Genomic DNA, 13764 nt, shown 5'->3' with positions numbered 1-13764 from the left:
TGTTGATCGATCGAGTCGACGAATTACATTCGACAATCCTTACTAAACATCATTTCACGAGATATACTAAAATATAATATTTTCGTAGAAAAGATAATCATTTTCTCTCTTCATTTATTAAATATTATTTGATTTGTATAAATGATATTTCGTTGAATATATGCGTCGGTACTAAATCATTGTTTGTTTGTTATCAATTCTGACTATTTACTTCAAATAATGATTAAAAATATTATTAAAATATCTAATTGATAAATATTAGTTATAAAGTAACGAATGAGTACATTTATTAAACGTTAATCATTTCGAAAAATTGAAAAAATAATCTGCTTTGGTTTAAAACATTGAACCATTTCCTACTCCTTTTTCATTTTACCATGTTGAACGTAATTATTCTTGCAATCCTTTCCCTCTAGTGTTTTAGAACGAAAGGTTAATTTTAGGAAGGCGAATGTGCATAGGTAGAGCAGTAGTTGTTAGAGTATGTAGATACAATATATACATGCATAGGTGCACGCGAGAGTAGCTCGTAACGCAGTAACGAACGCAAACATACCGGTGAACCGAACATAACGTCAACTTTACCCTCTCCACCGATCTCTTGCATCCCCTATTTTCCCAACCCCTTCTGACATAACCGTAACGTGGTTTAATTGTACTGCCACCTGTTAGGGCCAACTAGAAACGCCGTAACCATAGGTTGACCATTAACTGCCATACCCACTACGGTGCCATTCATTCTCACTCACCTACCACCAAAAGAGAGGGCCGAACTAAAAAGAGAAAGAGATGTTGCTAGACTGCCAAGGGACGTAGAACTGCCGTCACGCGTTACGGAAATTTCGAATGGAAATACGCAATAGAAGGGAGTTCTGTCCTCTACCTCGACCACATTCCGTGTCTCGACCGAACGAATATGTCGTTAGGGACTTCCGGACGTTGGCCACGATTGTCATTTATTTCCACGTACAAATTCATTCCACGAGATTATTTCGAAAATGGTATTTTTAATTAGATTCAAGTTAGACCAGCGAAAATACTTTTATTCCTTCCACGTGACGAACAAGAAATTTTTGTCATCATCCTACAATCAATGAGAACGTACAAATGAAACAAATAGTAAGTATTGTCCCATTCTATTCCTTTGTACTTTGTTTTTGGTTCTGTACCAGGACGATTTTGTTACTGGCAGGTATTTTGCATGGCGACGTACACTGTATACAGGTCGTATTGTTGCTGTACTGTCATCCGCAAGAACAGCATTCTAATGTGAACTGAAGAATGTAAAGGCCGAATATAACCGGCGAGATAAAACTCCCAGTAGTTATTTATTCAGGACGTTCTCGCGTAGCCACCAGCACTTTACAACACCAAACGATACACCTATCTTCTATGTACCCGTTTCATCTCTCTCTCTCTTTCTTTCTCTCTCTCTCTTTCTCTTTCTCTTTCTCTCTCTCTCTCTCTCTTTCTCTCCTTTTATTTCATTTTTCACTTTACTCATCTGCTCCAATAAGTTTCCTTTATTCTCTTAACGAATTTGTTAATTGCAATCGATATAAATATAAGTATGTATGTATGTTGTGTATGTGTGTTTGTATGTGTGTATCTGTGTGTGTAGGAGGCAAATAACCTTTAACGCTTCTCAGCCGTGGGAATTTTGCCTGATGGTAGTCGATAATATTTCCCCGTGGATAATAATATTGGTGGGTAGAGCGCGTTGATAAGTTTAGGTGCGCACAGTTAATAATGGTAATGGCGATGATAACGATAAGAGTCGCGATTGGTATTGTTTGACATAGCAATCAGGTGAAACGCACGGTAATGACGTGGTTAATTTTCATCGCGTCTCGATTACGATTTCATAACGGTGTGGAATAACTCAAAAGGCCATTTATAATCCAGAAATTTGTCCCGTGTAACTTAATCGTGAACGGTAATAAACGTTGATATGTGACAAACATTACGAAGAAATAGCGTGAACAATCGATTTTTCAAATTCAATCTCGAATCGGGCACGTCGTCTGAAAATAAAATCGTCAAAAATACTTTTTCGACGAAACGGCAAAAAACAGAAAACGAACGCAGGAAAAAAAGGGAAAAACATTCTGGATACAAATTTATTTGATTCATTCTCGTGATTCATCGGGTCTGTCATATTTTATTTTATTTTATTTTATTTTATTTTTTTTTATTCTATTTTACTTTATTTTATTTTTTTATTATCTTCGATATTTTTTTCGTAATACAACGAACATTGATACCAATTGGAATGAAATCAACGTATCGTATATTGTTGGCCTAATGGTAAAATAGCTATATATCGCTATACGCGATAATAGCTTATATCGCGATACGCGTGAATTGAGTTTACAGTAATTTGATTGAAACAAAAACAGTGTCACGTTTGGTTCATATAAAAGTGGACTACACGATTCCACCTGCAAACTTGATGGGTATCATTCCTGTTGGCGTAATCGAAGCTTGCTTGCGGTACATTGGATTCATCGCACATACATACTGCCACACAACTTTGTCAAGAAGTTGAAAAGAGAAAAAAAATTTAGTGTAAAGAGCAACGCGAACGTGGACTGAGCTCATTTACACGAATGACGGCCGCTCTCTCTCTCTCTCTCTCTCTCTCTCCTTCCCTTTCAAAGTCCTTTTCACCGACCATGAATCATTCTCTTTCGGAACCGTTCCGACCGATTCCACGGTAATTAACGCTGACTGGCTTCAAACTCGAGCGCATGTCGTTCGTCCGTACAAATAATGGCACGATCTCACATATGCACACTACTCACTCCCTCACTCACTCGCTCACTTACACAAAGACCCTTTTCTTCTTCTGTTTTTTCCTAGTTTTTTTTTGTTCTCCTATGCAAACTACAAGCATAGAATTCGCTTCGAATTAGCGTATTCGTGTGCGTTCGGCTTTCGTGTGGCTCTTATGCAACACGCAGCTGGAAAGAGCTTTGTTTGCTTAATGAAGAGCCATGCGGTATTTCTTTGTGAATTAGGCGCCACCGCGTGCGTTGAATTAAAGGTCGGCATGAGGTGGGGATTGAGGGAAGGGATTGTTTGAAGGGAAATAGAATATCGACGGGAGAGTAGGAAATAAATTTTTACAATTTTTTTACATTCTTTATTTTTTTTTGTTTTCTTTTTTAAATATCTTTTTCTTCTTCTCTCTTCCAAGTAAGCACAATGCCTGTTCTTCATCGCGACGCGTTTCATATAGTCAGACTGTCGCTCCAGCGCTTCGAGGTCTTCCAACGCTTCGTCTCCCCGATGGTGACTTATCTCGGGATATTTTGACCACTCGGTCATCAGTTATGCGAGTGATGTGGTCATTCCACTCAACTTTTCTACTTAATACCCAGTCGTTGATATTCTCGATCTGGCATGCTTTCCTGAGGTCTTCGCTTCTTACTCTGTACCATAGTGATTTCCCAGCTATTCTACGAACTATTTTCATTTCAGTTGCTTCCATGATTTGGCGTGTTTTAGATGTTTCAGATTTTGTTTCTGCCGCATATGTTAGTATAGGCCTTATAGCGGTTTTGTATATACGTGCTTTTGCATCTATTCTTAGGTGTTTATTTCGGAATATGGTGTCGTTTAATAGTGAGGCTGTTCTTGCTACCTTGATGGCTTGTCCTCTTACTTCTGACTCTATGTCACTGAAGTTCGAAATTATTATGCCTAAGTAGTTGAATTCCATCACTTGTTGTATTATTTTGTCATCGACAACCAATTTACATCTTAGAGGTGTTTTAGTCATGCACTTAGTTTTGGATGTTGATATAGACATCCCGAGTGTCTAGCAACTGTGTTGAACGTATACAGGAGCCTTTGCAGGTCATCTTCATCTTCCGCTATCAGGACTGCATCATCGGCGTAACACGAGATTTTTATCTCACGGTTTCCCATTCGATATCCTCTTTGTTCGCGCACCTTCTTTATGATTTCATCCATTATAATGTTAAAAAGTAGGGGGCTCAGTGAGTCACCCTGTCGAATACCTCTTTCCACCATTATGGGTTCTGTGAGTTTGTTGTTTATCTTTGCCTGTATTCGATTATTCCGATAGATGTCTTCTATAGTTTTAATGATGTTACTTGGTATTTGTCTGTCATACAGAAGGTACACTATATCCTCTAACCGTATCTGGTCGAACGCCTTTTCTAGATCTATAAAACAGAAAAATGCTGGTTTATTATATTCTATGGATTTTTCAGTTATTTGTCTGATCACAAACGCTGCATCAGTGCATGATCGTCCAGTTCGGAAACCTTGTTGCTCATCAGCTAGTGTAATTCGCTCGTTTATCAGGTTCGTTATGATTTTGGTCACTAATTTCAGGGTGGAGGACAGTAGATTTATTCCCCTGTAATTCGCGGGCACCTTCTTGTCGCCTTTCTTAAAAAGAAGGATCGTTGTGCTTGTCCGCCACTCATCGGGAATTTTTTGTTGTTCAAAAATTTTTTGCGTTAAGACCGTTAACTCCTAAAGCAATCTTTCGCCGCCATACTTGAGAAGTTCGTTAGTGATATCATCCTGACCCGGACTTTTCCTATTTTTGAGCTTATGTAGTGCTTTTCTAATGTCCGACTCATTTATTGATATCTGGTCGTCTATTACCACACTCGGTGCTGGTTGTAACATGGATGCACCTTTATATAGGTCCTTTAGGTAACTGGTCCACGTTTCCTTAATAATTTGACTCGCTTCGGTATTAACCGGTATTAACTCGGTATTAACTCGCTTGTTTCTTTCTTTTGGCTTCTTATGAATCGCCACATCTGTTTCTGGAGTTCGTAAAAGTCTCTTTCTAGTCGCTTTGAAAAGATCTCCCAGTACCTATCTTTTAGTTGTCTCACTATAGGATCGGTTTCATTCCGAATTTGTTTATATGCGTTATATGACTCAGCAGTTCGGGTTGTTAGATACTCTATGTATGCTTCTTTCTTCTTTCTGCACTGTTTTTTAACTTCTTCGCCGAACCATGGTGTTTTATTTTTTGTAAAACCTTGGCTTTTGTATTTTGTTGTTCCTGCAGCTTCTATAGCTGCAGTTCTGATGTTTGTCTTTAGTTTGCTTCAAATTGTGTTGAGATCGTCCAAGTTGGTGGTTGGATGCGGTTCAATTTTTTCCTCTAATCGTTTCCTGTACAGATCTCGGATTGTTGGATCCCAGACAGCTTCTACTCTAATTTTTTCTCTTGCTCTGACTGGGTGTTGTTGTTTTCTTTTGAAGCTATACTTTAATCTAAATTTGCGAAGGAAAAAACCATGATCGCTTCCCAAATCAACTGAGTTAAGCACTCTGACATCTAAAATTTTGAAAGGTGGTATGCATCTGTTCGTTACGACGTAGTCAATAGTTGACTTTTGGCCTCGGGTGTTACCAAACGTATTTGTTGTTGTTTTTAATATGAATATAGAAAATATTTTTAATTAAAATCAAATTTTACCAATTGTACAAATGAGAGTCATTGCCTACGACATAATAATATTGAATATTAGTGTATTCATAGGGTAGAAGTACAGGAGCACTATGCACACATCTACGCTATGTGAATAATGTTTACTATATCGTACAACTATAACTTTCATTTTGCACTTCTTATTTAATTGACATTGCCTGTTGCAAAAGCTTAACCAATTCTCGATGATACTTTTTCAAATTATAAAATAAATTATTCATATTACCACGTAGTTATAAGCAAAGTAAGTTTACATTTTTCGAAAATAATTGTTAGTATTACATAAGCAAGTTGACACTAGTAATCAAAGAAAAATTTGTTCAAACAAGTGGTAAGATAAAAAAAATGTTATATAAGCTTATATTTAACGTCGGTTGCATTTACGATCTCGAAAAGAAACCCTTTTGGAAAGTGGTAAGCATGAAAATGAGAACATTAATCAGCAAAAAAATGTGTTCGCTGTTTTAGTAATTGTGTACTTGTTATGGGAAAAGTACACATTCAATTTGATAACAAATGTAAAGTTCTCTCTTATTTTTTGGAGAGGAGGAGAAGGAGGAGGAGGTGAAAGAGGGTGAGAGTGTTTTTTCTTCTTGCTGTAGCCTTTTCTGTAACATTGCTTCGGCCTCTCGAGTAATAATCATCTTGTAGTTTTCTCCACGTTTAGGTCACACCGCGGGATTAATTTAGCTCGCTTTAATATACAACTTCTCTCTCTCTTTCTCTCTTTCTCACTCTTTTACAGTCACACGTTTTCTCGACTTACTCTGGCAAATAGCTCGGAGAAATTTGTTTCTCCTCGTTTTGCATGCACGAACTGCAACAGGAGTTCCGCACGTTCGCCTCTCTTGCATTCCACGTAATCGGCCCGAAATTTTCCTTTCAACTTTAACGATATGTTATTCTAGTAGGTAGGTGGACCCGAAAGTGAGAAATATATTTTGGTTCGCTTTAAAATTCAATATTACAATTTGGATAAAATATTTCGTGTAACAGAGAGAGAGAGAGAGAGAGAGAGAGAGAGAGAGAGAGAGAGAAAGAGAATAAGTTTATTTTAATGATATTCATTCGTGTGGTATCGTGTAGAGATTTTCAATTTACGTCGTAAAACTAGCAGATAGATGAAAAAGATTTCGGATGAAGGAAGAAGAGATGGTTTATTAAACCTAAAAGTCTGACAGTAAACGAGTGTACGTGTATATCAACGTAATTGTGTGTATGTTGTGAATTGCACGGACGGGGAAATATCGATTCATTTTCTCTCTTCATATTTTATATTCGTCAGTCTATCATTGTAGCGTGGAAAAGTAAAAAAAAAAGGAAAAAAAACGAAAGAAAAAGAACGAGGTCCGTCAGAGAAACCTTTACTTCGCTACTTCTTTTTGTTCCGAATTTACTTATGCATGCACGTTCAGAGTTGCCTTGCGACAGCTAAAGGAAGCTTCGGGGCGGATCTCGTTTGTCGTGGCCCCTTGCGGTGTATTTTTCTCATCAGCTTGACTCCTTGTTGACGAGCATACTTCTTTCCCAAAGGTACGGGCAGAAGATTGCATTGCGAGGGGTGTTTCTCTGACTTTTCGTAAGGATTCTTTCCTATCTACTTCGTTCTCTCTATTGCATATCCTTTTTTAAATGCACCTTTTCTCTTTTCAAGGGAACTCTTACCTTTGACCTCTCTATCTCTTTCATATAATTTTAAATTGACTAATAAATTTATCTAATTTCCGTTTCTATGTTTCGATAGGTAGTATAATAAATTGAAAATGTTGTTAATTATTAGATTAAGAATTTATAATAAAATATTGTGCAATATAAGTCGGTATTACATCGATTAATATAAAAACTGTCAATATTAATAATAAAATATTAGAATCTACTATGTAGTTATGAAGAAAATATTCACATTTAGTGATAATTTATTTTAATGAATAATGTTTATTAAAAAGTATGAATAAAAATAAATAGAAATATTATAAATAGAAAATATCGACAGAATGAAGTTATATCGAGTTACCAAAGATACGTAATACAGTTCACTAATCTTTCTTTTTCATTCTTTCCTCGTGCACGCGATAAATACTTTTCCGATCGTAAAAAGACTCTTTCTTACACATTTTTAGAGCTTCCAGTCTAGATCTCTCTCTTTATCTCTCTCTCTCTTTCTCTCTCTCTCTGTCTTTCTCTCTCTCTTTCACTCTTTTCTGTACTTCATCGAAGTATCTCGCATTTGGGAACTTTTTCATAACCTTCTTTCTCTCTCTCTCTTTCTTTTTAGCTTGTTTCATTCGACGAGACTATACCACCGACGTTCGTGCAATATTTTTTAGCGGTTTGTTCGACCCTGCGAGGAGGGTGAAAATACGTGGAAAAAGGCCTGCGAAGCAACAACGAGAAAATTGGATCGCGCGGAGCGATAGTAACGTTACCAACTTCACCCCCACCCCATCTCCGTTGCCAACACTTCCTCTCTTCTTCTACTTCTCACTACGAATCTAGAATCGTCCGAGAGCATCGTCGACTTTATTCCAGCATTTTACCACGTTACTTTATTTAACGTACGTCCGTCTCTAGCGCGATTGAATTATTCAAATTTTGTTTCTCCGTTCTTTTCTCGTCCTACTACTTCCTTTCTCTGTTTCTCTATTTCTCGTTTTCTTCTCTCCTTCTCTCGCTAGGTTCTTTTGACTCTTTCTCTCTCTCTCTCTCTCTTTCTCTCTCTCTTCCACCTCCAATCCTTTACTCTTCCCTTTGGCATATTTTTCCCAGAAGAGATTTTCCTTTTCTGACGATTTTCTTTGTATTTCTATGGAAACTTCCGAACATAGCCCCCGTTCAAACCGGAGTTTCCTGAAACGGAAGTGATGGCTCTTGGAATTTTGAAAAAATAAGAGAGGAACAATGAATTACCTTAACGCGAACCGTCGCTTAGGATGCGAATTCACTGATTTCAAAATCTTCGAGAAAATAAAGCATAATCAGGCTAGACAGATATTTTCCAATCGTTCAGACTTAACCGTTTGAGTCCCAGACGGTATTGAAAACTGACACTGTCGAAGAATCCCAAACAGCGCGATCGCGCTTTTTCTAAATGAGTAAGAGAAGACCCAAGCAGCGCGATAGCGCTACTTGTATGCATTTGTTTTATATATATGAGCGCACCGTCAGTTGTCTACAATGCTCGAAATGTACTGGGTTTTTTCAACATAAAATGTGAACAGCGCGATCGCGCTGCTTGGGACTCAAACGGTTAAACATATAAATTATTTCAAACTTATAAGCTTGCAATTTTTGTATTCAGGATAGACCTGATTTAAAAGAGAGTTGAAGTACTCCGATGAGATTATAATTTTTTCGAGGTAGATTGAATTTGATTTGTTTTCAATCTCAATGAAAACCCGATAAGTTGTCGATGAAAAAGTTGTCGTACAACGTGCTAAAACTTTACGTCCCATCGGAAATTCCGAACTTGTTTCGTTGGTACCTACTCGTCCCGTAGACGATCTTTCGGACATCGATCCTCTCTCTTTCTTTTTTTTTTTATTTCTCACTCCCTCTCTCTCGCTCTTGCACTTGTTCTCTATCAGTGTATCGTATCCCCCCTCCTCTTCTATCCGTTTCACCCCTTAACGCTCTGTTTTTCCTCTCTGCAATATGTTACCGGTCCGTGGACGCCTCTACTTCGTCGAATTCGTCCGATACCACTCGTCGAGTGAACAGAAACGAGCTAGTACGAGAGAAAGAGAGAGAGAGAGAGAGAGAGAGAGAGAAGGAAAAAAGAAAAGTGGAAATTGGAAAAACGTTTCGAGCGCGTACATCGAAAAAACGTAGCCCACTGTAGACTAGCAGCGTGTATCCGCCGTTAAAACCACGCCGGCGATAACGCTTCACTGCATTCCACCATTGTGTCGGACGAAGCCAGTCAGGATTTGTAGAGTAAAACGTTCGACAGATATTTTCTATTAATATTCGAAACCTTTTTTTTTATTTTTTCTTTCTTTATTCTTTGTTTTTTTTCCCTTACTTTCACGAATAACGAATTTTATGAAAATAAAAAATTGGGGAGGAAGATTTACGGAAAGAAACAATGATGATAAAAATGAGAGAGAAAATCGAATCAGAAAGAAAAACAAACAAAATTGGGGAGAGGAAAAGAAGATAAAAAAAAAAAAACATGAGGTAATCGATATGTAGTAAAAAAAAGAAAGGCAAGAGAGAGAGAGAGAGAGAGAGTCCAGTTAGAGAAACGATATGTGCCTCTAGCCGTGATTTAAAAAATCATATATACTCTGGGACATGCGAAACGAACTGTTAGTCATAAAGGACCGTCCTTGTGTAACCGGCTGGTGTATTGTGTGTGGCGATCTGGGACTTGCTAGGAATACAGGTGCGTACGGTTTTACACGGGTATGCGTGGATCTACACGAGGGAGTGTCTCGATTGGTGACCGTAGAGGGAAAGAGAAAAAGAGAGAGAGAGAAGGAGAGAGAGAAAGAGAAGGAGAGAGAGAGAGAGAGAGAAAGAGAGAAAGAGGAAGAGGATAGTGAGTGTTCAATATGCGTTGCGTTTACACGCATTGCTTCGAGTGCTCTCGAGCGCAGAGGGTTTATATTTTGGGCACTCTCGTAGAGAACGAGAGAGATAGAAAGGGAGAGAGAGGGAGAGAGAAAATTTGCTATCGTATATTACGCAATGCATGTATATGTATTTGTGCGCATGTGCATATGTTTGTACGCATGTTTGTATATATTTCTATGTTTGCGTGAGTAAACGAGCAAAACGAAAGCATTATCGAAAATTAGGCGCGCTCGGCTGGAATAGCAAAATCAATTTTTCATAATTCATCTGGCTTTAATCGTTCAACGAATTATTATCGCCAGTGCTAATTATAACTTGGTAATTCTGAACTGTTTTCCATGTGTAAGTAGGCAGACATAATTTATCAACATTTCCAAACGAGACATCATTATCTTTCGTTGTTTTTTGTATTTTTTCTCTTTTTTTTTTTTAACAAAATTCAAATTGTTGATCTTTGAAAGAGGATTTTTCCGAAAGAATTTTTATTTGTCATGATATTTCGCTTCGAGATAAACATTGATCAAAGAAAATTGTCATTGATAATACGAGATTTATTAGATTGTCAGTCAACTCGTTGCTTTTGTTGCTCTAAAACAATATGTGTCTTTCTCTCCCGAGAGATAAGTAAGTGATGGGTTCTAGTCGTAGTCAGACAGATATGGAGCCAGTCAAAGACGAAGATATGCAACTTGCTTGACTCATTCTACTAGGAACGTTGCCAGTATCCAGTAGGACGTCTCGTGTTAGTTGATGTAACAATAACGACTGAGGATTTGCGATTCAAATGTGTCTAGCAAGGGCATGAACAGAGAAAGGATAGAAAGAGAAAGATGAAGAAGAGAGAGAGAAGAGTTCTCCATCACTGCGTAGGCACTTTCTCCATAGACTCGAAAGAGCTTATAGTGTAAAAGACAAAGAGAGAGAGAGAGAGAGAGAGAGGGAGAGAGAGAGAGAAGGACAAAGAGAGAGTCCTGAGCATAGAGCTTGCGAAACACGCTGACGGGTGCACAACGAAATGGAGTGAGTCTGTGTAATCCTCAGTTTCTCCACCCCGAGTTACCCTTACCCACCTTGCTACCACTAGTACCGTCACCCATACTGGTACTTTCCTCATCCCTTTGTACCCCCGTTTCCCGGCCGTTGTATTCCGGTAGCCGTGCATCGCGGTAGCAATATATAGCAGAAGAGAATGGCGCGTGTCCGTGAAACACACGTTCTACCTGCGTCAGTGCATACGTCAGCGTGTGCTAACGCTTAGGTTGAACTGCCGGCAAAGGTTGGTCCAGCTCTCTCTCTCTCTCTCTCTCTCTCTCTCTCTTCCTTCCTTCCTTCCTCCCTCTTGCTTTCTCTTGCTCTCTATCCCTCTTTGTGGTTGGAGCTGACGCGGTCCGTGAACCGACTTGTCTGGCTTTGATACCGAACAACGGACAATGCGCCGGCAGCCACCGCGACGATGTCCGCTGGAAATGCCGAAACCTCGTGACAATGTTCCGTTGCGAAACTATGCTCGAATGATGGCCATAAACGCAGAGGTTAGCTCGTCAAATCGGTCTAACTCGATGGGATAGCAACTACTCGATCGGGGTACGACGAATAATAGAACCCTGTCATTGAGTCGAGGTCTATCAAAATGCTATTTTCCTCTCTTTGTTTTATTTTATTTGTTCTTTTCTAGTTTTATTTAGTTCGTTTGTTCGTCTGTTCGTTTGTTTGTTTGTTTGTTTGTCCGTTCGTGCGTACGTTCGTTTGAAGAGCTTTTCGTAAACTCGATTTGTGTCGATTCATTTATTTAGGTCATTTATTCGTTGTTCGATTAACTGCTAGAGAAATTTTCGAATCTTCGTGCATTCGTTAGAAAATAATGATATTGATTTGATTTTATTTCTATATATGTGCATGCGTATAGGTAGATAGTAGTTGTAGGTTACGTATAGGTAAGGATATAGGTATATGTATAGACGTTACGAAATAATGGAGGCATCAATTGCATTTTGTTAGGTTGTAAAAGATATCGAATAGGAGAATCGATACGTTTTACCGTTTTATACAATGTTCGTCTCGTACACGCTTGGTTCTCACTATTTTTATTACAATTTCATTACTCTCGACAGCTCGGGAAACCGAGAAAATAGACCACATCAAATGCGTTACGTAGAACGCTTTACGATAGCCGCAATTCCATGAGATTGAAACTCGCGCTATCTGCGTGTAGTACAAATTTAATCGCGAATACACGGACGACCGACCATACCAAACCGAACGAACGGTCAGATGTAAAACGATGTGTTACATACTTGAAACGTTTTATTTGTATGCGAGGTGCGACGACATCGGGTTAGAATGGGGGATGGTGGTGGGATGAAAGGATTGTACCTGGGAGTAATTTAAAACGATACGCATAAATTAAGCGACACTTCCGGTCGATGTAGCCGAAGTGGCTCGTAATTTTGTTAGTTTTTGCCGACGATGAAATTTAAGCTCACGCTCCGACGAAAAGCGGTGTAACGAGCGTACCGTGATAACGCTACCGTCTCTTACCATCTCATTTCTCTCCCTTCTTCCTTCTCCTATCTTCCTCTTTACCATACACTACCGAGCTGCATGGTGCAGCATGGTGATTCATAATAATAATTAAAGGAAAGTTAAATGGGAAATCTCGAATTCTACGATAATGCAGGACTCGTAGTAGTAGTAGCTGAGACAGAGAGCAGTCGTGGAACTAGTTTCGAACCTGTCACGTAGTTCGCTAGCTCTAGTGCAGCCCGCCGTTGAGTCGATCCTTCCACTTTCAAGCTGCAAGCCAGCTCATGCGGATAACGTGAAATTAATTTTCAGTTTTCCGAGATTCACAACTCTCGTTCTCGAGCATGATCCTCTTTCTTTCTCTCTCTCTCTCTCTCTCTCTCTCTCTCTCCTCTTGTCTCTTTTACTTCTTCCATTTCTCTTTCTCTTTCACTTCGTTTCGAAACTCTCATCCGACCGTTCTCGATCGTCCACACTCAAGAGGAGAAATTTAAAAGTATTTCGAAGCTTGGTTGACTTTCTCGAAAGGATAAACCAACGCGTAACGTTGAAGTTTATTGTTTCTCACGATCTTAATGCAACTCAATACGGATATTACAGTGTTTTCCGTTTCTACCGAACAATGTTGAGTTATCATCAGTATTTTACCTGTTGCTCCTTTCCTCGTTTGATTTCAAAATAACTGGCATTGTTTCAAGTTCTCGTTTAACGTCATAAATTAACTAAAAGAAATTTTAATTGAATGAAAAAAACAATTTTGGAGAATTCTATTGGCACGATATATGCAATACCCAATCAATATGCGAACCAATGTTAAAATAACCCTTTTCGTGTATACAGTTTTACTTTATGTTTTTCTATTTACTTTTTACACGGATAAGAGAATCCATACATCTATGCGCATTTACCTATGTACTTGTCCACCGAATAGATGACAGTGAAGAGAAAAGAAAAATAATGAAGCGAGACGGAGCAGTTTTCGGCCATTACGTGTTATTAATGGTCACTTCGTTAGGACGTTAATTCCCCACTGACCAGATACCACTCCACATACTGCTGTGAGAGTTTTATTAAATCGACCGACTAACTGCCGTGCGACCGAGTTTCTAAATCAACCATTTTTCTTTATCATACCTTGCGTAATCGTTAAAAACTGGTCGCTCTTAAAAAATACAAAA

At 38.6% G+C, this 13764-nt stretch overlaps 2 protein-coding genes across 6 annotated transcripts in view; both read right to left on the bottom strand.

Annotated features, from left to right (window-relative positions):
• The window catches only part of sfl (N-deacetylase and N-sulfotransferase sfl), a 500037-nt gene that overhangs the window by 392000 nt on the left and 94273 nt on the right, over positions 1–13764 (bottom strand). The window lies entirely within an intron of this gene.
• LOC107069571 (uncharacterized) lies at positions 3242–3784 on the bottom strand. The gene has a single exon (XM_015327010.2). The coding sequence runs from the start codon at positions 3782–3784 to the stop codon at positions 3242–3244; it is 543 nt and encodes a 180-aa protein (XP_015182496.2).

The sequence above is a fragment of the Polistes dominula genome, unplaced genomic scaffold (assembly GCF_049000335.1).
Source record: "Polistes dominula isolate Pdom_NZ unplaced genomic scaffold, Pdom_raw_medaka contig_15, whole genome shotgun sequence".
Classification (NCBI taxonomy): Eukaryota; Metazoa; Arthropoda; class Insecta; order Hymenoptera; family Vespidae; genus Polistes; species Polistes dominula.
The sequence above is the reverse complement of the archived record's forward strand: the minus strand, read 5'-3'. Positions and strand labels throughout refer to the sequence as shown.

Bases quoted from the DNA above. Each gene is read 5' to 3' on its own strand.
- LOC107069571 (XM_015327010.2), bottom strand. From the start codon at position 3,784: ATGACTAAAACACCTCTAAGATGTAAATTGGTTGTCGATGACAAAATA.